This window comes from Canis lupus, chromosome 7 (assembly GCF_003254725.2).
Source record: "Canis lupus dingo isolate Sandy chromosome 7, ASM325472v2, whole genome shotgun sequence".
In the NCBI taxonomy this organism is placed as follows: Eukaryota; Metazoa; Chordata; class Mammalia; order Carnivora; family Canidae; genus Canis; species Canis lupus.
In genome coordinates this window covers 42,418,492-42,441,617 of record NC_064249.1, presented here as the reverse complement: position 1 = coordinate 42,441,617, position 23,126 = coordinate 42,418,492, and the positions used below count along the sequence as shown (strand labels likewise).

The window sequence follows — 23,126 nt, the reverse complement described above, 5'->3', positions numbered from 1 at the left end:
TTTTGAGAAAGGGCCTGAAGCAGAGGTGGAGGGAGGAGGGAGGCTGCAGATGGCGGGTTCCACGGCAGGGGCAGCCCAAGTCTCTGGTGGGGCCCCACTTGCCCACCTGATGAAGCCCCTCCGGGAGATGATCTCTGCGTGGCAGTCGTTGACAGTCTCCCCCTTCAGGCTGAGAGAGTCCCCCTTCACACAGCGGTTCCCTGGAAGGCGTGCAAAGCAAATGTCATATTTCCAAGGGAAGAGAGGCTGAACAGGGCAGGCTCTTTGTTTTTTTCTTTGGGAGAGAACGGGAGTGTGCATGGGGGAGGGAGAAGCAGATGCCCTGCTGAGCACAGAGAGTGCCCAGGATCCCAGGGGCTCTGTCCCCCCTGCAGGGATCACAGACCTGTGCCCAGGCACCCTGGGGGTTAGGGGCTGAGGTCGGAGTGGGCCTCCTGCGCCCCAGATGCACCCTCATGGCCCTCCAGGAGGCCCTCACTGACCTGTCCCCAGGCTGACCACCACCCCCAGGTCATCAGAGGCCTTCTTCATGATGACGGCGGCCAGGATCTTGCGGCCCAGCAGGGAAGGCTGGAAGCTATTAGTGAGGGCGTTGAAGCAGCGGTGGCTCAGCATGGCTATCTGGTCGTGGAAGGTGCTGCCGGTGAGGGGGAGCTGTGGGCACAAGGCTGTGTCAGGGCCGCTGCGCTGGGGCCCGGCGGGCCGAGAGCTCTCGGCCAAGCCGCCTTTCCCTCTCGCTGTGCTTGTCCCAGCTCTGCGTACCACCGAGGCACAAATGAAAGCCCAGGACTATGTCACAGGACAGCAAGTTAAGAGCCAACTCTACCCAGAGAGGAGTTAGCAGGACCCCAAAAAAAAGATAGCACCAAAAGTAGACGTCTTAACTGTCTTTGGCTGTGCTTCTGGGGACCTGGAGAGGAGGAGCATAGTTCTTCTGAGACTGGCCCCTGTCACTGGGGTTACCTCTGTGAAACCCATGCGCTCTGCCTTCTCGTTCTCCCCAATCAAGACGCGGAGGGCCGCATCTGCTGCTTCCTGCTTGCCTTGCTTCTTGCTGTGTGCGCAGACGGCTGGGAACCAGCGACCCCCAACTTTTGCCTGGTAAACGAACCTTTGGGATGAGAAGCAGGGGATAAAGACAAGCACCCGACCCGACAGCTGTTTCTAAGGCAGAGTTTCCCAGACTCAGGGCACCGGTGCCTGACACCTCTGATAGATCAGATACCACCTGCTCTCTTACCTACTGAGTATTTCTCTCTAAAATGACTTTGCTCAAACATCAACACATTTCAGAAGGAAACTTTGAGCGCCATTAAGTCACCTGCGACAAATCAAGGGTGGCTCCAGAACTGGGTGACATCATTGTGCCCTTCAACGTGGACGAGGCGCCAGCCAGCAGAGGCTCTAAGCCTCCACTGTAAAGGAGGTTCTCAAGTACCAGGAGGGGTTTAGAGATAATGCCAAGTGCAGACTTTTCTTTGTACCCTAAGCAGAAAGGAGTGGGATGCTCTCTCCCGACTCGAATCACTGCTGTCTACTGCCCTACCTCCGAAGGTGCCAGATTCTTTTCCCTATTCACTTCCCGACAGGATGCAATGTGGAGTGGTCGAAAGGTCATGATCTGCTATACAGAAGGACCTCAGCTTTCCACCAGCCAAGGTCTCAGAATCCTAGTGTACAACCACATCCTGAACTGCTGCGGGGGGGGGGGGGGGAAGCCCACTTTGGATAATCCACCTGCATGTGAGGCTTCATTTTCGACATTCACTGGCTCAGGCTGTAAAAGGAATCAACCTTCATGTTCACACCAAGCTTCCCACGATGCCCTGCTCATCCTATGTGGCTGCGTGCCTGTGCACCTTCCTCTGCCAGCAGGTGTGTGGGGGCTGGTGGCTGCAGGAGGCTCCATGAAGGAGAGGGACATGGCATGAGAAAGGCCAGAAAGCAGTGGGGGCCAAATTGGGCAGGACTTTTGCCTGAGACTCAAGGGAACCTCATGCCTGTTCCAGGTGTTTGAAACGAACATGAATTCTACACACAAAGATACACACACACACACACACACACACACATATACAGAGGCAGGCTCCCCACAGAGACCTCGTGGGCTCAGCTCCAGACCATGGCAATAAAGCCAGTATCACAATAAAGCAAGTCAAATAAATGTTTTGGCTTCTGGGTACCCATAAAAGTCATGTTTACACTACACTGAGTCTCTCAGGTGTGCAATAGCTTTAGTTCTAAAAAAACAATATATATTCCTTAATTCAAAAGAACTTTATTGCTAAGAAAAAAAAGGCTAACCATCAATTGCACTTTTAGCACGTTGTAATCACTGATCAGATTACTCACTGTAATAATGGAAATTATTGGGAGAATCACCACAATGTGACACAGAGACACAGAGTGAGCAAATGCTGTTGGACTGCTCAATGCAGACTTGCCACAAACCTTCCATCCATAAAAGATCCCAGCGCCTGTGAAGCTGTGATAAGCAAAGTGCAGTAAAATGAGGTGTGCCTGTATGTGTACCGAACTATACACGGTACAGGTTGTGGTCATGGAGCTGGAACCCTTCAAACTGCACTGGGCTCTACAGCAGCCGCAGGGAACCCAAGGTTAACCTTTTCCTGGACTGAGGGGGACAGTGAGCTCAAGAAGCAAAGACACAGAAGGTGAGGAGAGGTGTGGTGGTGAGGGGCGCAGGGGCCATCATACGTGGGAATGGCTGTGGCATGCAGGGGTGAGGGAGGGAGGTGGTGCATGGAAGAGGGCACAAGGCATGGGGAGAGGGCTGGGTCCCTCACACCTGTGCAGATGCAGGCAGGAGGGTTTGACCATGGAAAGATAAGGTATCTGTCATATCATCGTTGCTATTTCTCAAGTGTGATGGGAGTCATTGTTTAGAGTAAGGAAGGGGGGTTTTGGTGGGAATCTGAAGAGAGCAAAGGGTCGACCATGGTTTTCTTACAGTGGGAAAGAGAATTTAGTAATGAAAATAGTGAAAACGCTGAAGGGGGCCAGTGGGGATGGGGAGCAAGAGACAGTCCCCATTAAAAAAAAAAAAAAGTTCCCAGGAAGGCTTTCTGCGGCCAGTATAGACACCCAGCCTCCCGCCACAGGCTTTGGGGTTAACCAGCCCCTTCCCACGACCTCTGGCTTTCTCTTCGCCATCCCCAGGTCCTTCCTAGGTCAGGCCACACCAAGCGGATTCTTGACTTGAGGTCTTTTCAACATGCAACATAGGAGACCTTACTGAATCAAATCTGGCTCCTGTCCAAAGGGAACATAGTCCATAAACATTCTCTGAGTGAACAGAGGAGGGGAGGGTCTGGAGAACCATGCATCCAACATACAGAACCCAAGGCTGGTTTGCTTGCAGGATGTGAAGGGGGTAGAGATGATGATTCACACCTAGGTTTTTGGCCTGAGCAACTGGGTGGATAGTGAGGTCACCTATGGAGATGGGAAGGACCAGGGGAAAAGAGGGTAAAGGGACAAACCCAAGAGCCCAAGAGCTCTATTTGGGGCATGTCAGACCAGACAGGTCCAGGGGAAGCACCAGAAAGCTGGAAGGGAGCCTGGGGCCACACTATACACCTCGTGCTTTCTGGCAGGGATGTGCCAAAGTCCTGATGTCCAGGTTGCCAAGAAGGATAGAGAGAAGGGAAGCCAGCGGGTGAGTGTGTGTGTTCTGCCAGTGGGCTAGTGACAGTGGCCACAGGGGCAGTGCCCGGCCCCTGCCCTGAGGTGCCTGGGCACTGCTGCAGGGTGTGGGGTGCAGGGCCGGGGGAACATCTGCCATGTTCAGGGGCAGTCCCCATGCCCTCCACCTGGCTCACAGGAAGTCCTTGGCAGGGTTTCACGGAAGGCAAAGAGGAGATGGACAGCACGCATGCATGCAGAGTGAGGATGATGACCTGGGAGGGCCACTGAGTGCCAAGGGCAGGCGGGGGGGGGGGGGGGGCAGGCCTCGTGGAGCCTGCGCACCCACAGCAGGGGCACAAGGGCCTTCCCTGGTGCCTCGGGTCCATGTGTGAGATGCCCTTCTCATCATGGTGATGCTCTTACATGCAAGGTTAGTAAAAGCCACAAGGACATGAATGGAAGTTCACGTCAACAGAAACAGATAACGTACACACATGAAGAAATGAGTAACATCCCTTTACTATGAAGACAAATTTAAAATAAGACCACTTTGTGAGCTTCTCTCCTTCAACGACCTTTCAAAATCAAGCAGTTTGTTACCACACAGGTAAAAATTCAAACAGTGAAGAACATGTCAGGAGAATGTCCCTCATTTCCTGAAGCAAATGCTGTGGCTGCTTTCCACCCCTGCAGAGAGGACTCTGCTCACCGCCCTGTGCACACCCAGCCTGCTGCTTCTAAGCACCGCGGCCCAGACGGCAGCACACGCATGCATACACTCACACGTACGGCTCTGGCTCAGGGCCACGTGCTGCTCCATGCCAGGTGGGTGCCCGGTCCAGCAGGCCTGCAGATGGCAGAGGCCAGAGGTGCCCTTACAGACAGCACCCTCACCACCCTCGGCCGAAGCGCCAGGACGAGAGACATCACAGACACTGTGAGCTTGCAGACAGTTGCCTCCCTTGCAGGGTGAGGCTGAGCACCTCCCCTGTTAATACATCTCCAAGCTTTCCTGAGAGCATACAGTTTGCACACTTGGTTCTCCCACTGAATTGGAAAAGAACTCCTTCTGAAAGAAATGAGCCCCTAATGTTTCATCCTCAGGTGGTTCTTTCTAGACACACCAAGTCTCCTGACAGCCACACCTCCATCTTTTTCCTTCTGACTTTATATCCTGAGTGGAAAGGCTTTGCTGCTCCAAAACTCTAAAACTAAAAGCCCTGCTTTTACCTAGAGACTTTATGATTCTATGTATATATTTTTAAGATTTTATTATTAAGCAATTTCTACACCCAACATAGGGCTCGAACCCATAACACCAAGATCGAGAGTCACACGGTCCACCAACCGAGCTGGCCGGGCGCTCCCGTGCAGCTGGAGACACCACACCACACGACATATTTTGTTGAGATGCCGCAGGCAGCTTCCCCAGCCCCCGCCCACAGCCCTGTCTGCATCCATGTCTGCTGTGAGGGGCTCCATGAGGCTGAGCTCTCCCTGCTTCCGCCCACCGGCCAATGCGCCACAGACCATGCAGCTCATCCCTCCATCAGAACTTTCTGGCTACTCTCCCACATGGACTTTCCATATGAATCTGGGAATCAGGTCTTCCAGGTCTAAAATAAAGAAATCAATTCTGCCACTGACTTTACTGGGATCATGTGAAAGGCAAAGACTAACCTGGGGACAGCTGTGCTCTCCTATCTGATCACAGAGCATCAGAGCCTGCATGTTTCTTGCTCAGAATGTGCCAAGGTCTTATATCTGCTTAGTTGCTATTGCAAATAGGCTTTCTTCTACTTTATCTTCAAATTGCTGACTACTGCTGCCTGTGGAGAAGTTCCGAAGTTTATAGTTATTTCACAATTCCCTGCTTTCCTGACTTCCCCTCTGGCTCTGATATTTCTTCCCGCTTCTCACATACAGTTCAGGTACTCGATCACAGCATTTGCAAATGACGGAAGCTTCCCATCCCCACGTCCTCTGTCTTAACAGATGGCATCAGATGGTGGTGCCAGCGCACTGAGAAGTAACAAGGACATGGGTATCCACGTGTCCCCTGGCTACTGGGAACAGCTCTGGTTCACCATGAAGTAAGTTGCTGGCTTTTGACTTCAGACGCACTTTTTTACCATTGTCCAACCCATACAGACTAATCTTTGCATGGCACTGAGACACCACCTCTCACATTTTACAACGGCAAAATAAAAATTTTGATTCAGAAATCCCGTCTCCAAAAGTCTGTGTTACGCCACTCCCCTTTTACTAAAGACCTACAGAAGTACTTGTTTCCACCACAACGAAAAGAAATCTGAAGATGGTTTTTGCTTTTATGGAAAAAGGCAAGAAGTGAAAATAGCGTTCAGCGCTGGTTGGACAGCAATTTCAAAGGAATGCTCTCTTTGTTGACTGTGGGGGAGACCTGTGGTTCCATAGTGATCATGGCCAAGGGGACGGGCCATTCTTTACTGCTGATGGAAGCATAAACTGGTATAATCTCATTAGAGGAAAATTCGGCAATGTTTACCAAAGTTTAGCTGCATCTGAAGATGTTATTCACAGCAGCACTGTCTGTAATAGCGAAGCGTGGAAAGGATCCACATATTGGTCACTGGGGCTAGTGGCAGCATATGCCTGTGCCCTGGGACACTTCAGGAGCAATTTCATACAAGGAACAGAAGATGCTATGGAAAACATCCTGAGATTATTCTGTTAGATACAAAAAAGCAAGGCAGGTATGAATGCACATATGTGCTTCCCTGTAACAAAAGGGGAAATGTGCCAGCTTGGCTGGCGTTTGTATGAAGATGCTCTGGAAGGATGCACAGACATGTGAAGTTATCACATTTTGTTGTGTTGGGATGCCTAGGAGGGGAGAGCAAACAAAACCCTTAAAAAAACTATACGTGCCCTATTGCCCAGAAATCCCTCTCCTGAAAATGTCTGCCTTGGACATGCCTGCACATGCAAGCAGACTCAGACATGGAGAGTGCTTCTAGGAGCAAGACATTGTCCAACCCACATGGTGCTGGATGCTGCTTAAATCCGTAATGAAAAGCCTTCGACACCAATAGCAATGTTCTCTTTCTTAAACTAGGTGGTGGATACGTGGGCGCCTGTTTTAGGAAAGACCTCTTGCTTGATAAAACAACTTTAAAGCTGTAAAAGTATCTATTCAACAAAACATGTGGCTGTAGGCGGTGCCTGGCCAGATCAGTCCACGGGACGTGTGACTCTTGATCTTGGACTCACAATGAGCCCACTTTGGGTGTAGAGCGTAGGTTTAAAAAAAAAAAAATTCAGGAAAAATACAGAAATATGTAGCTATAAAAGAAGTCTGATAGGTGTGTGTATCTGAGATACATGATGACCTTAAGTCTCAGTGGTAAGTAAGGGGGCCGGGTATTGGATGGAGAGAGGACTGATGCTTATTTTTGTTTAAAAAGCAAAACGAAAAGAAAATGTACCAATATATGCATGGAAACTTCTAGAAGTACTCAAGAAACTGTTACCAGGATGAGTCTAGGGAGGAACCAGCACTGAGATAGAAAGGGCACTTTCTCTGCAGACGATTTCAACCAGCCTCAACGATTTTCTATGCATATACATATTCCTTTAAAAACTAAAATTAGCTAGAAACATTAAAAAGGAGCATACTTGCTGCAAGAGTGACTACTCTCTGGACGGCCACTGCAGGTCCTCTGGGGCCCACCCTCCCGGCACCGTGGTCCCACTGCCCTTCCTCGCCCCCTCCCCGGGGTGCATGTGGCCGTGTTGGGGCCTGGACACTCACTTGGGCTCATGTGGAGGGCCGGACTGGTCGACCAACTTGAACTCAGCTGCAAAGCCGTGGGAGCGGGCGTACTCTAACAGGCCACCCACGGGGTTGGTGTTCAGGTATCTGACCAGCTCACCAATCCTCCTGACCTTGTTGGGCATCCCAGACTCCAGGTTATCAAACGACTCTGTGTTCGTGCCCCCGGGCTGAAGGAGAATTGGTCACACAGAGAGGAGCCATGAGCACTCTCGGACATGAAGAGGGACGCGCGGGCGGGCCTGAGCTGCGCGGTCGCTCCAGCGGCCCACCTGGGTTTCAGAAGTGGCCGAGCTGGTTGCCTCTCCATGCAGAGCCTTCATGGCTTCCTCTGCGGCCATCTGCTTGGCCACCTTCTTGCTGGGGGCACTCACGGTGGGGAAAGTGTGGGCTCCCATGGCGACACAGTACTGGAACCTGGCAAGACAGCAGAAGGGCCAGGGTTAAAGAGGTGCTGACAGGAAAGACCCACCTCACCCCCACTGGGCCATCCTCTACCACCTGGCACGGCTTCACACCCATCGCCCCTGGGCCTTGGCCACACAGCCCCTCTGCCTCGACAAGTCAGCACCCTCCACCCTCCTCTGCCCCCGGCCTCTCAGCCTGGCTGACCCCAATGTAACATGTGAGCATCAAGCTGGCTGTGCCTCCTCCGGGGAGCCCTCCTCGTGAACACGTCGGTGTGTGGAGCCGAGGCTGCCTTTCAGACTTGCCACCATAACTGCCAAGCTGAGAGTCTCCCTAGTGCTTGGTCCCTGCTTCGCCCTCTGAGTTCCTAATCCCAGACTGTCTGCTCCACAGCAGCAAGCATGCCTTGCGGCTCCCCACTTTCCATACTGCAAACAGGTGTGGCTGCTCAGTGGGTTAATCTGCCATCTCTCAGGAGGCAAGCAGAAGAATGTATCTCTCGTCTGAGAAAACCTCAGTGGAGATACATGACACAAGAGATGTACTTGGGGTCATGGGCAGGGCCTTCTCTGGACAGGAGGCGGAATTCACAGGAACTCCCCAGCTTGTGCACACACTCAAGCAAGGTAGTGACGGGGTTCTTCCCAGAAAAGAAGGATGTCGCTGAAGGGGTGCTGGGCTGGGCCTCTGCAGTCTGGAGAGAACGAGACACAGGAGAAAGAGCTGAGAAACCACAGGCCAGGCCATCCTGGTAGAGAATGGTGAGGGCTGAGTACCCGCAAGGGCTAGCTTTCCAAGGGAAGGGGGTTGAGGGGGTTTCTGGGCAGGAAAGGGTGAGCTACTGGAACGTTTTGGGTCTCATGTCTTATCTGTTAACAATGGAACTTGGATTGGGTCATCGTTAAGTTTGTTTCTAAGCCTGGAACCTGTAATTCCAGTTGGGCTGGGAGGTGGGCAAACAGGAATGCTGGGTGTGAGGGGGGAGTGCAGCTGAAATGGGGCCAAGGCGGGAGGGGGCCAGCTGCTTGTGTTCAGACCACCTGTGGCAGTCAGTTGACATATCACTACACTGGGGATGTGGGCAGTGCACAGCAGCCTCCCAAAGGGCAGGATGCCTACCTTCTCAGATCCCTTCTCCATGGAGCAGTCGTAGGGTTCTTCTGGTCTTCCACTGTCCTTGGCTCTCGCTTCCTCAAGCAGGATTGTCATGGCTTTGAGGGCTGCATCCTGCTTGGCTACCTTCTTGCTGCCAGCTTCAGCTGGGGGGAACTCTCGGCCACCAATGATGACTTGGAATTTAAATCTTGACAGAAAGTGAGTAGACGTGTGAGCACAGGCCCAGCCATCCCTGCCGCCCTCTCCACAGGGCCCTGCACCCTGGAGCCTCCCCTGATAAAGAGGGGCTCAGTCCCTGCCTTCCGGAAACAAAGCAGCCAGGGACTCTCTCCCCAGAGCTCTGGAGAGCAGACACAGTGCAGGGGAGACCTGCTACCTCTTAGCAATGAGTTAAGACAGAAACTGTACAGAAGATGATGAGCTAAAATCACCACTACGGTCTTGGTTCTAAAGCAGCTGTGGTCGACTAGCCAACTCTAGGGCAGCTCCTAGAGGGAGTGAGGGTTCCTGAGCCTCATGCCCCAGACGCCCCAGACATCAGGCACCTGCCCATCCTTGGCGCCTGCTCCCAGCCCCGGCACTCTCACTGTCTAGTTGAGTCCCGCTACAGCTCCGTGTCTGCAGCCTGAGCTGAATGGCATCTACCAAGAAGCCTCCGGTTTAGGCCTCTGGACTTAGCTTGGACTTCCTGTGCTCAAGGTTTCAAATTTGTTTGGCTCTCTGTTCAATCTGGGATCTCATTTAAAAAGTAGGTCACATTTCTCATTTCCTGGGTCTTCTGAAAGATCTGAATATGGCACCAATGTTTCTTACAGCTGGAGTCCAAAGAAAGGTTACCTACAATACCTACTACTCTCCCTCAGTTGTGGGGAAGGTGTGGAGGGAAAAAAAAGCACAAGTGCCACCCAACCTCTATCCAGAAGAGTCAGTCCTGGCCTGGTCTCCACACAGACACACCCTTCTTGGAACAGGTCTCCTGCAATGCCATCCCTGTCATGAAGACGGTTGACATAAGGAACGGGGGTCACAGCCGGGAAGCCATGCCCTTGGAAACCAGCCCGTGGCTAACGTAAAGGTTCATGGAACTGCACCCCATCCCCCCGACCTGCTCTCTGGTGGTGGTGTACAGCCTCTATCCTGTGCTCCCAGCCCTGCCCTAGGCCCTTTGGCAGCCCTATCTGTTTGCAGGCCTGCAGGGGTGTAGGCGTGAGCCGGCTGCTCAAAGGAGAAAAGCATGGTGCACTCGAATTGCCACCTTTAATAGGCCCGTCAACTTGTGATGCTACCCTTTCCTGGCAGGAGCTGAGCAGTGGGTGGCTGGGCCCTGCCCTGACCCACCAGCTCCTGTGTCCTCCGGGTAACTCCAATTAGAGAAAGGTCCATGGAAGAGGGTGGGAGGGGGTCCAGGCTTCATTCCCTCCAGGCTGACACCTGGAGGCATGGAAGCTAGTCCAATAAGCTGCCTCCCAGCCCAAGGGTCAGCCTCCTTACTGCTCAGCCAGCATTCCAGCTGGTGCAAGGCCTACGTTTCCTGCTCCAGATCTGGAGGGAGGGCCAAGGGGGGCAATTTAGCCAAAAGGCAGAGAGGCAAAGCGAAGAGGTGGGGGCCACCCCGAGTTGAGAGGCTGCTCTGGCGTCAGGGGCAGGAGCACCTGACCCCGACCCCGGACGGCTCCTGGGCAGTCTCTTACCGAGGCTCATGGGGCGGTCCGCTCTGCTCTAGCAGGTTGAACTCACAGGTCTGACTAGCGAACTGAGCATACTCTAGCAGCCCGCTGATGGGGTTCTTCAGCTGGCACTCTGTCAGTTTCTTGTAGGGTGAGCACCGTGGCCAGCCGTGGCTGTAGAAGGAGGGCATCTCCATGATGGCTCGAAACTCACCTGGTGCCGCGTGGATACTATTCAAGTCATCTGGGATGTCGTCTGTGGCCCACTGGCCATTTTCAAAGTCAACATACCCTGTTTTTGAGGGGCCATTGTCATGGGCAGGCGGCTTCGGTTTTACTGGCTCTGGCACAGCCTCCTGCCTGTTCTCCAGCTTTATGACAGGTTCCTGCCCATTCTGCACTTCTACGGCCGCCACACCGTCCGAGGCGGCTGGCGCGGCTACGTGACGGGAGGCCACAGCATCTCCTTTGGTCTCAGGCACAGCAGCTGGGATGGTCTCGGGGCCGAGGTCTGCATTTCTCTTCATTTGTATCCGCTCTCGCTTCTTATCAGTCAGATACCATATGGGGGGCGTTGTCCCTTGCCTGTAGACATCGCCCTGCCTTTCCAGGTCAATCAGCACGGCATTTACGTCTCGGGCCCTGGTGAGGCCAATATTTTTAGCCAAGTTCAGGGCAGAGGAGCTGCACACGTTAAACAGGTAGTCGCAAACTTTCTCCTTGAGCTCAGCCATGTCAAAAGGCTCAGGAGGAGCTTCTGAGGCAGACTTGAAGCTTCTGTCTTCAGTCTCCAAGCTGGGCTCTGAGTCTGGAGCTTCCTGTCGACGAGCGTATACACTGGCTACTTGGCTGTGCCGGTTCCCAGCCTGCGTGGCGATTCTCCACAGAGGGGGTGTTCCTGCCTCCCGATGCAGCTGACCCTTCTTTGCCAGAGAATATAAAACTCGATTGATTTCCCTCTTCGGGACTCTGAACTTTGCAGCCAGATCATGGGCTGTGGCAGCCTTCCCTTCTCCGAGCCCCCGCAAGAGCTCTAAGACTCTCTCCTCCTCGCCCTGGCTGATGCCTAGTTCCTGGAAATGTGAGGAGAGCCAGTCGACACCTCTCCACGGTACAGTCCTGCTGCGTGGGGAAAGACACAGAGACTCCCTCTGGAGCACCCGACTTCTGGGAGGCACGCCCCTGGGGATACCTGAGGTCCCCAGTTCCCTGCTTCTGGAAGGTGGTCCTGGAAACCTCGGCCCAAGTCCAGGGACAAATGGTGGCAGTGACGGTGCCTGTCTTCCAGTTAGGGGTGCTGCAGGGAGCAGCCCCTTGAGAAACTCTATTTGCTGGACCTGGAAACTATTCGGATAAGATCTCGGGCCTGGCCATTGGAGTCCGGGCTTGCTGTGCTCATAGCCTTGAAATGGATGGGGTTGGTATCTGTTGAGGGGACACCCCTGCAGAACGAGAAGATGGAAAAGAAAGTGAATCTGGACCACAGTGGTGTGCCTGTTCCTTCTCTGTCTAAGGGCACCACATTGGACTCCCAGCGGGCACAGAGGTGAGGGCAGAGGTGGCCATGGGAACCAGCAACAGGGGGGCCTGGGCACCCCCAGCATTGCCTGGGACCACCACAGGGAAGAATGGGGGGCAGGAGGCAAAGCTGCCAGGAGCACGCGGGGCGCTGCCACCGCTGCAGGGCCTTTTAAGCTACCCTCAAGCATTCTCTCCCCCTTCCCAGGATTTTAGGGGGTTAAGAATGAAGCTGTCCACTCTGCAAAGTAATTAACCTTTTAAGATAAAAACAAATAAGTACCATTTTGTTTTAAACACAAAGCAGAACAACCACCTCAAAATGCCAAGGGAGTCAAGGGATGAGGAAGCAGTCTCCATGGGGCCCCAGGTCTCCTGAATCCAGCATCTGGACGGCGGGGACAATGGAAAGATGCGCATGGGTGGGATGGCCGGATCCCCAGTCCTCCGAGGCCACCACAGGGCCTCCTTCCAGCTGGGGAAGGACAACCGGACCTTGCAGCTTCACGTGTCACCCCCCGCCCCAGGAGGCCCAGATTACAGTATCCTCAGGGAAAAAGCACACACTGTCCTCATGCTTCAGTGCAGCACCCAGGCTTAGAAGGGACATTGGGCACTGTCACCCAAACCACCCTGGCCTCCTGGGATATGTGCTGTGGCCGTCCCCTCTCCCACACTCCCTTTACTGCCTCTCAAGGACAGCTTTCACCTCATGTCACCCAGCCTCCCATTCTCTGGAGCACAGGCTGTGGCACTGTCACAGCTCTCCCAGGACACTGAGCACCTGTGACCTCTTCTGCTACCACATGGACCAGTTCTTGTCCTCTTTCCCAGGTGCTGTGTGTGTGTGTGAGGGGTAGTGGCAGGAGGCATTTAAGGGACCCAGGGGGCAGGGGTGACAGGGAGCAACAGTGTTTCCTCAGGCTTGTCCCCTCCCCTGTTGGAATTTCTGAAGGCTCTAGGGACCAGCAGGCAGCTGTGCCCTGCCTACTAGAACTTCAGCCACCACCCCCACCCGGTCAATTAGGCTCTCAGTTAGGTTGGTGGTGCCCTCACTGCAGGGTTCCTTCATGGCCCCTACCTCCCTCCTTCGGCCACACTAGTGGCCTGTCTGCCCTTCATTCTATCTCCCTGCTCCTCTAGCTGGGGCCACCTCCACTCCTCAGACCCTGGAGCTCTTTCCAGGAAAGGACCACACAGATGTCCAGGGGCAGTGGCAAGGCCATGGCACACAACTTGTCAAACAAAGCCCTGCGTGGGGGCTGCAGTCTGGGGAGTCCTGCTCTTTTCTGACAGTGACTTTCCTGTGTTTCTACAGCTTCCATCTGTGCTCTGGAGGGACTGCTGTGCTAGTGGCTACCGTGACTGGGGCTCAGCTGTTCCCAAGGCTTCCATATCCTTGTGGCCAGCTCCCTCCTACCCTAGGGCCCTGTCCCCTCTGCTTACTCTGGGGTCCCCACACACTGCGGGAGGATGCGGACAGTGTGGAAGCCCTGGTCCTCACTCGGAGGTCAGCTCAGTTTGGCAAGCGTACAAGGGCTCATAGTGGATGAAGAGTGTGCTTACAGACGCCTCTCCCATGGCCTTGCTACACGGCCCCCGGGTCTCCCATCCCTTATCTGTCTGTCCAAGTTCCTTTCTTCCCTTCTGTATCATTGGTCCCCAAGATTTTGTCTAAGGCTCCTTCCTCCTTCCCCGGGTTATCAGCCTTCCAGTGTTCAAATCTCCTCCCTCCAGCCACCACCTTGTAAAGCTAAAACTCAAATTTCTAAACGCCCAATCTGTCCACGTAGATACCCCTCATGACCTCAAACACACATAATCTGAACCAAACTAACCTTTCCCCTCAACCTAGCCCTTCTATTACAACTGCTGATGGCAGGATTCCCCTCGTGGTTGTTACGTGAAACCGGAGCCAGCTCTGCCCCTGGCCTTCCTCCCTTGCCATCCACGTCCACTATGTAGTTGCTAAGCATGATCTTGTTTGCCCCCACCCCGTAGTTTCTCATAAATGTGTCTTTTTCCAGCGCCAGCCCCTAATTACTTCTCATAAGGCTGCACAAAGCCTTCATCTCTGCACCCCTCTGCTCCAACCCAGCGTGCCCAACCATGTATCTGCTGCCCCGGGGCAGCTCTGACCCTTCCCTTAGAGATCTCCGTCACTGCTACTCCTTCTGGAGACTTTTCTGACTTGCAGCCCATGGGAGTTTCCTCTCCTTGAACCCCTCCCTCTCAACTCCTATTATACCACTTACTTTACCTTTTATCTGTACTTTACTACTGCTTTTTCTTTTTTTTTTTTTAATTTTTATTTATTTATGGTAGTCACAGAGAGAGAGAGGCAGAGACACAGGCAGAGGGAGAAGCAGGCTCCATGCACCGGGAGCCCGACGTGGGACTCGATCCCGGGTCTCCAGGATCGCGCCCTAGGCCAAAGGCAGGCGCTAAACCGCTGCGCCACCGAGGGATCCCTGCTTTTTTCTTTTAACAGCACATATAGATTGTGGTGTACCTGCAAGGTGATTACCAATATCAAGTGCTGCAGAAATTATACTCGAGCCTCCACTCCCAAAAGTCTCCATCAGGGATGAGTTGGGGATGGGGGTGGGGGCAGTCTACCTCACAGTGAGCTCCCAGGGGCGTGAGGACATGTCTCTGTTATCTCTGCACCTCTAGCATGATCTTGACCCAACATCTGAGGTACTAGACTGGGGAAACAAGATGCCCCAGAGGTGCAACTCTTCCATCTAACAGCATCATCACAGGGACTTTTGGGATTTTCCCACTAGCTGTTGGAGTGACTCTGGTAAAACAATTGTTTTGCAAAGTGGTTAAAGTCAGCTTCTTGCTAAATGTCAATTTAAACTGCTGCTATTTGGCTAAAACCTGCAAAATATTTGAATGTCCAACTATAGAAGAGGAGCCGAATCGTCTTATGACACATTTATGTTATGGAACAGTATTTTTTTTTTCTAAACAATGTGTTTCATATTCACCTGGAGAAAATTTAGGAATGATACAATGTTAAATTAAATAACAACAAAGAAGCAAGTTGAAAAAGAACAGGTAGGCTATAAGCTCATTTTGGAACCAAAAGGAAAAGCCCCATCTTATGTGCATGTGTGAGCACACCACAGTGAACACGAGACAGAAGGAAGAAGAGTGTATGTGTATTTGTTTACAACAGTTATTTTAAGGAATTTACAGGGTGAGTGCTTTCTACCCCTTAGGTCTCCTGAAAGCCAAGCCAAAGCATGGCTTGAGAACAGCCATGTGAAAAGCCACTGAATGGGAGAGTGAGCCCATGGGGATCCTTCCTGAATCCCTCAACATCTCCCAGTCACTTCACATTCACGGCCCTACCCATTTCACTTTTATCTAATCTCACACATTTAGGATCAAGAGCTGAGCCTCCACTTTTACCACACAGGCTCCACAGGGTCATATATGGGTATGTGTGAAGAAATGCTTTTCCTTCCGGTCAGGTGTCCCTAATCCTCTCAAGGAAGGGATATAGCATCTAAAAATGGAAGTATAATTTACATAATAAAGTTTATCTTTTTAGTGTATTACTCTGAGTTTTGACTGTATGGAGTCCAAGCATATACAGCCCTGTAACTGCCGCCACCATCAAAGTACAGGACGTTTCTGATGGGGGAACATAGGGCTAGCTGAGGACAAGGCATGAGCCTGAGACAGCATATTGACAAGTCTTTGAAACAGGCAAAGGGACATTCCTCTACGGACTCCACTGCCTCGATGTTCATACTTTGCTGAGGGCAAAAGGCAATCTTAGCCCGACCCCCAGAAGCCTGTAAGTCTACTTTAACATATAAAAATTCCTTTAGAAATTTCCTTTATCTCTACCTCCCAAGATACATGTTGGCAGTCATCCCCCAAGCACATGGCCCACCGATATCCATCTGAAGGGTCTCATGACTCAGAGTTTATCAGACGGTAATAACCTTTCCCCAACCACAGCTAGCCCCCTCAAGGTCCTGGAAACCTTGCTCCCAAAATTCCTCAGAGAGTACGCTATCGCCAAACCCCTCCAACTCCCAGGTATATAATCAGCCACCCCTCATAACCCTGGGGCAGCAGCTCTTCCTGCCCACGGGTCCCAGTCCCAGGGCTTTAATAAAACCACCATTTTGCACCAAAGACGTCTCAAGAATTCTTTCCTGATCGTCCGCTTTGGGCCTCGCCTATATTCCAAAACTTCATCAGTTTCCATCTCCCCAGAAGGTTCTCATGCACTATGCCATCAGTCCTTCCCCCAGCTGCCTCCTGTTTCTATGCCTCTAGCTTTGTTCTTCCTACAGTGTCGTGTAAAAGGACCTGTAAGCTTATTGTCTTTGAGCCTGGCCTCTTCTGCGGCGCAGAGGGAATGTGAAGTTCTAGTTGTGGGACCAGCAGCTTCCTCTTCCTTTCTGGCCTAGCAGTATACCATCGTGCTACCCACTCTGCTAATCCAATCATCTGTTGAAGGGCAAGTAGGCTTTTCCAGGTTTTAGAATAATGAATACAGCTGCTCTGTACAAACTTTCTCCTATAGGTAAGAAGGGCTATTTTTCTTTTCCCAGAAGCCTAAAGGAAGTGGAAAGGGTGCAGAGAGGGGGTGGGTAAGAATGAAGCGTGTTGCCCAAGAGGCGCTAACACTGGGCCCTTGCAGAAAGGGAGAGGGCTGCCTAGGCCGGGGCTCTGCTCCTCTGACCCCTGCGCAACCTCCCCTAAAGCGTCCTTCCCCGTACTGCTCAGCTCCGAGGGATTAACAGGCAGGAGGCAAATTCCTAGAACATGGCGCATGCTCACACAAGCACGCGCACACACAAGCATATACACACACAAGCCCACGCACACAGGCACACACAGCACACTCAGGTCCGAGACGCGCAGGCCAGCAAGGTCTGCATTGAGGCGGCCTGGCTGGCTTACCTTTCTGGGGTCCATGGCTTCCTGGATGCATGTCCCGGGGCAGAGCTGGCGACCTCCCTCCCCGCCACCCCACCCAGGCGGCCCTCCCCAGGTGGGCTGGCCACCCGCCTGCTGAGCAGACGCCAAGTGCCCCACTGGGGGTCAGCAGCGTAGTAAACAGCCTGGGCAGGCGGCCTGGTGGGGAGGCGAAATGGCCCAGGTTCAATTTCACTTTCGTTTCTTCTGAAGGACTTCCCCTTTGGAAAGTTTAGCAGGGAGGAGGGGCTTGAACCGAGCCAGCAGGAGCCATCTGCTTTCACACCTATTCCAATCTAATCCTTTTCTTGCAGGACGTTGGGACAAGATAACCTTTCTATAGGAAAGCAGCTAAATGCATGCATTGCCCCACGCAGGAATACAAGGCACAGAGCAGAAGGAAACAAAGCCTTGCTGTGCCCCGGCTCTGCAGAAACAGCCTGAGGCTCTGGCCTCTGCCTGTGAGTCCAGCACTAGTGTGGTGATGACGGGGTGGGGGTAGCTCTCTCAGATGACTAGTTCCCACTCTGGACCATTTGTTCACATTCCCAGCATGTTATAAACGAACTTAAACCAACAACAGCATGGGCATATTTTAGGGTCTACATCATGAAACAGGCCCAGCACATGTTCCTTTCTCCTCAGGCAAGGGTTAAGTACTCTCCAGGCACTACCTCCTTCCTGGTCACAGCTCTGCCAGAGAGGCATGATTCCCGAATTACAGATGTAAAAACTGAGGCTTAAGACGTGCTGCTGATAAATCCAGGCCTTATTCTGCATCACCCTGGCCATGACTTACCAAAGTGATTTCATGATAGGCTTATATATTTCCTCTATTTTGTCCAAGCCATCAATTTTGGTGATAGATAGTCCCCATCCCTCCCCAGTGAGGAACTGATTCTCTGTGTTTGACTTCCACTTCGTCCCCACTGTCTGTGAGATTCACAAGGCAGCCCTTCCCAGCATCAGGTCCAGCTGGTCCACTCTGAGCATCCACCTTCCAAGTATTCATCATCCCAATTTCACATTTCCTGTGTGCTGTGCTTTCTCCATTCTGTGCCTTTGCACATTTATTCCTTGGCCTAGAATGTATGTCTTATACTCCTTCTGATGAAACAGTCTTTCAAGATCTGCTTGATGAAGCTATTACCTCCTAGGAAAGCCTCACCTACTCTGGGTTGAGGAATGGGTGCAGTCTGTAGTTCCTTGTTTTGTGCTTCCCCATGACTCAGCACTTACCCTACTAGAGCACTTCTGCCATCCTCTGAAAATGCCTCATTTAACAGAACTTGCCAAAGCACCTAGTGTGTGCCCTGTGAAGTGTTTGGCACTGAGGATATGCCTTCTCTGCTAAACAGCCTGGTGGTGAAGAATGGCCCTCAGCAAGGATCACAATGCTATGGTTATGTATCTGCCTTGAGCGACTTCTCCTCCAAGCAGGGAATGGGTGTTCTACATCCTCACACCCCCCCCCCCCCACACACACACAGTGACCTTTAGAGGGCTGGTTAGGTAACTAACAGACTACTGGGTAGAAAGAAAGGAATTTCCTAAGAAGAAACTGAAAAGACGGGCAAAACGACAAAGCGGTACAATCTCACTGTGTCAGGGAAATACAAGAAAGGTCACAGAGAGTGACTGCCTGTCCCCTAGAGAGGCACCTCCACCGTCGGATTGGACCAGGCCAGGCAGGGGCCAGGGTGCAGAGCAGCCCCTTATCACTATGGGAAACCAGTTTCCCACAGTGTAGGAAGGTATGAAGATTCACTCCCTACAGTTCAGCAGTTCCACTTCCAGACCTGGATACATGTACACAGAGTTCAGAGTTACCTTACTTGTAACAGCTCCCAGCCTGGAAACATCCCAAATGTCCATGAAAAGTTAAATGGCTGAATGGTGGCACATGCTGATGACAGAGTATTATATAGCAGCAAATGTGAAAGAACTGTAACCCCAAGCAGTAAAGTGGGTAATTATGAAAACGTGACAGTGAGCAAAAGAAATCATGTACACACTGGTTCTACCCACATGAAGTCCCAAATGGGGCAAACCTGTAGTAGGCACCGCACAAAAGCCAGGATGGGATTACCTCCAGGGAGGAAGGAATATCCTGGGTGCTGGTGATATTCTAGTTCTTGACATGGGTGGTGGCTATGAATACTGGCTGCTTTCCCATAGTTCATTGAGTTACACACTTGGGCTTTATGCACATTTATGCATGGATGTGCTATATTTCACAACTGGAAAAGGTTAAAAACAACAATAGAGTCTCCCTAGTGTGTTTCCAGCCTGTCTCCCTATGTTCTATTTTCCACATAAGTAAAATGTGGTAGGTCTTACCTCTGTTTTCCTGCTTTGGGCTAAGCAATCCCACAGCCTTTGATCCTTCCACAATAATGGTCTAGAAAAGCCTCCATCACAACTACTGTGCAGGGAAAGCTGCCCCACTGCCATCTCCATCTTTTTTAACCTGCCACAGGCTGCGGTGCGGAAGAAGGGAAGATGTGCTCCCCGAGAGGCTGAGCATGCACTGTCCTTCACCCCCAGCAGCTCCAGCACCTGCAGACAGTTTACCTCATGAGTATCCATCACCCCTCAGTGACTGCTTTGGCTCCCACACAGTTGTGAGGCAGTGATGTCAATCTTTGTGCTACCCTATTGTTCGGACTAGACAAGTTGGATGAAGCACTTTAAAAAAATTAACCAAAATACAAACAAGCCAAAAACCTGCCCTCAATCCTGTAACGGTAATTCATAGGCGCCTACCTTTCCCATGCTTCCTCTGGGAAAAAAGCACCATGAACACCCAGGTGCTTCCTCTGGGGCCCATGAGTGTCTGCTTGGGAAGTACCCCAAATGCAAGTCTTCCTCTGCACATACCACCTAGGGCTACTTTCTAGCAACCACCTAAATGAGTTACCATGGAAAATAAGGTATGCGTAAAAAGGCCCCTCCCTCAGCATCTGAAAGTCTGGCTTCCCCATCTGGCTGCTGGCTCCCTGTGTGCCTCTGTGGGTTGTACTTCCTCAGCGATGGGGAAGGAGGTGTTATTGGTTGGTCTGCTGGGCTGGCTTTAGTCTCCAATCTCTGCTGTCTTTGTTTTTGAACTATAAATGTTAGTCTGGCTTTGAAATGATTAATTTGGCTTATTATGTATAACCTGACTGTGTGCAGGGAGGCATATTTCCAACAGTCCTTTCACTCCGTCATTTCCTATAGCCAGACTTTATGCACATATAGGCTACATCTAACTGAACCATCTATGTCCCTTTTGTATGGCAGACATCTGAGAACTCCTTCAATATTTGCTCATATAGCCATGCTGCAACACAAATGTACTGCCTGTGAATGTATGCTACTTAGCATACATACATGTTAAAACATACATGTTTTAAACATGTTATTTAAAAAAGTAATAAATTACTAAGTTACTTTTAACTACTACCGCATCATTTATTTCCCAACAGGACATGCACATAAATAAACTCCTGTTCTTAAGTCCTAGGAAATCCATAGTAAGTAATTCACAGAGCTACGAATATTAGCTGATTTCCCATAGTTCACTGAGTTACACACTTGGGCTTTATGCACATTTATGCATGGATGTGCTAGTGTTTATTCAAAATAACCCACTTGCTTTGATAACCTGTAAGACTTTCTGCTTGTAGATCGGTGACTTGTCCAACAGCTGAGCAGTGCTCCGCAACTGTATTTATGCTGACATCTGATGTTAATGACTAGACTGGCTTTTGAAGTTGCAACAAGGTAAGAGATGTCTCAAGTACCCCAGAAGACACGGACGTCTCTAATAGCACTTCCACTACCAGGAACTGCCTGTACCCAATCAAAGTTGGGTAAATGAAAGAAAAGTGGTATTTATCAACTATCTACAGGCACCAGGCATTGTGATAGCAGGTGTTCTCATACAGGAAAGATACAACATTAGTAATAATGTCAAAACCGTATAAGAATAAAGGCTACCAGGCCTGTGCTAAATATTTCACATGGAAGTTTAAACCATTCATGTATATTTAGTCTTCTAAAACTCCACAAGATAACCTTCTTGTGACTTTATGCATCAGTTCCTAACACTCTCAATCTGTCTCTCCCATGCCAGACTGGCCTGGCACATGCCATGTGACTGACTTCCAGTCTGGCTCTGGCTGACACAGAGAGTTTCAGCTACTGGCCCCCATCTGGGCTCTTCTAAGTCAGGGTCCATGACAGAAGGGGGGGGGCTCCCATTCACTTTTGACTTCTCTTCTTCCTTAGCAGCCAGCCTATAAGTGGACGGGCTCAGTCCCAGCTCCCAGCAAAGGTGATATCCCCATCTCACTGCCTGTATGAGGCAGAGGAGACAGGTGCAGGCTTGTGCTTAGGCAGACCCACGATGCCCCTCAGTTCTGCATTGTTTCATGGGGAAGAAGCCTAGTTACCAACAGCCAATTGCTGAGCAGTCCTTTGCCGAATGGTCAATTCCCTGAATGACCAATTTACTAAATAAGCAATATGCTGACTTCACTTTTTTCTTTAAGCTCTCTAGTCTTAGCTGAGCAGTTTTTAATTCCATCTTCATAATAGTCTTAGAAGAAATGTACTCTGCCCGCCTCCTGTTGCTGTAGAGCTGAAGACTGAGGAGGAGACTGGGAACCAAAGGGGCCAAGCTTGAGAGGTTCTTGTAGACGCTCAGTGGACTGACTTTCTGGACACTGCACTAGAGCCCTTTGCAGGTGTCTACAGGGTCATTCCCAGAAGACATAAATAAGGCTTTGCCAGCCTGGCCTTCAGCATTGACAAACTCACAAGAGAAGGGATGTGGAGAGAGATTTGAAGAGGCTGACCTTGAGGACAGGAGTGCTACAGCCACAAGGCAAGCAATGCAGGCAGCCACCAGCCACCAGAAGGGGATTCTCATCTAGAGCCTCTGTAGGCGGCACGGCCCTGTGACACTGTGATTTCAGCACAGTGATTTAATTTGATTTCTGGCCTCCAGAACTGTGAGAACAGTTTTCTGTTGTTTTGAGCCATAAATTTGTGGTAACTTGTACTACAGCTCCAGGAAATTACTACACCATCCTTGATGGTTGAGGCAAGCCAGGGAGCTCCAAGTGCAAAATGAGCACAGACCTGGCTCTGCAGCCAGGGACTTGTATGCCTGGGGCTGTCAAAGGAAAAAACTGAAACAGACCAGCTGTCAGAGACGACTTGCATAGCCATGATCTCCAATTTGTAGTTCAACCAAACAGTATACTTTTCTCATTACTGTGCAGCACAATTAGCATCTTTTGTTTCATTTGAAAAAATACAATAAACCAATAGCCAATATCATATTTAAAATTGGATGGGATCCCTGGGTGGCGCAGTGGTTTAGCGCCTGCCTTTGGCCCAGGGCGCGATCCTGGAGATCCGGGATCGAATCCCACGTCAGGCTCCCGGTGCATGGAGCCTGCTTCTCCCTCTGTCTGTGTCTCTGCCCCTCTCTCTCTCAACTGTGTGCCTATCATAAATAAATAAATAAATAATTTAAAAATAATAAAATAAAATAAAATAAAATAAAATAAAATAAAATAAAATAAAATAAAATTGGTAAAGGGGCGAGTGGGTAGCTTAGTTGGTTAAGTGTCTGCCTTCAGCTCAGGTCATGATCCTATGAGCCCATGTCAGGCTCCCTGCTCAGTGGAGAGTCTGCTTCTCTCTGTTTCTCTGCTGTTCCCCCTGCTTGTGTTCTCTCTATGCCAAATAAATAAATAAAATCTTAAAAGAAAAAATAAAATGGGTTAAGCATTCCGACTAAAATGAGAAATAAGATAAGGAGGGCCACCATTACTACTATTATCTTATTTCTTCAATTCTGAGATGCACTCCTAACATTTCTGATATTGTAATGTGAATTACAATGTGCGGTACATTTCATATGGTAGCCCCCAAAAGCTATTATTGAATCAGTAGCATGTTCTATGTTCAACAGTCTTAGAATGAAAAAAATATGGTATTAAAATTGCTTT

At 50.9% G+C, this 23,126-nt stretch overlaps 1 protein-coding gene and 1 long non-coding RNA gene across 10 annotated transcripts in view; one reads left to right on the top strand and one right to left on the bottom strand.

The window, feature by feature from the left end:
* ADAR (adenosine deaminase RNA specific) overlaps positions 1-23,126 on the bottom strand; it is a 38,760-nt gene that overhangs the window by 5,838 nt on the left and 9,796 nt on the right. For 4 of the 9 annotated variants that reach the window (XM_025431073.3, XM_049112604.1, XM_035719128.2 and 1 more), the window contains 8 exons: positions 10,678-12,095; positions 8,990-9,173; positions 8,416-8,564; positions 7,735-7,879; positions 7,442-7,632; positions 886-1,111; positions 483-654; positions 107-200 (listed from right to left, as the gene is read on the bottom strand). In XM_025431073.3, the coding sequence (XP_025286858.1) occupies positions 107-200; positions 483-654; positions 886-1,111; positions 7,442-7,632; positions 7,735-7,879; positions 8,416-8,564; positions 8,990-9,173; positions 10,678-11,387 (1,871 nt within the window). In that variant the 5' untranslated portion in view covers positions 11,388-12,095. Of the gene's footprint in view, positions 1-106; positions 201-482; positions 655-885; positions 1,112-7,441; positions 7,633-7,734; positions 7,880-8,415; positions 8,565-8,989; positions 9,174-10,677; positions 12,096-17,106; positions 17,322-23,126 lie in introns of those variants that run through there. The other 5 variants (XM_025431069.3, XM_025431072.3, XM_049112605.1 and 2 more) reach the window with 5 other exon arrangements.
* Positions 13,845-21,436, top strand: LOC118355260 (uncharacterized). Its single transcript, XR_004817361.2, has 3 exons — positions 13,845-16,726; positions 17,436-17,582; positions 20,790-21,436. It is a non-coding gene; the product is annotated as an uncharacterized LOC118355260 (long non-coding RNA).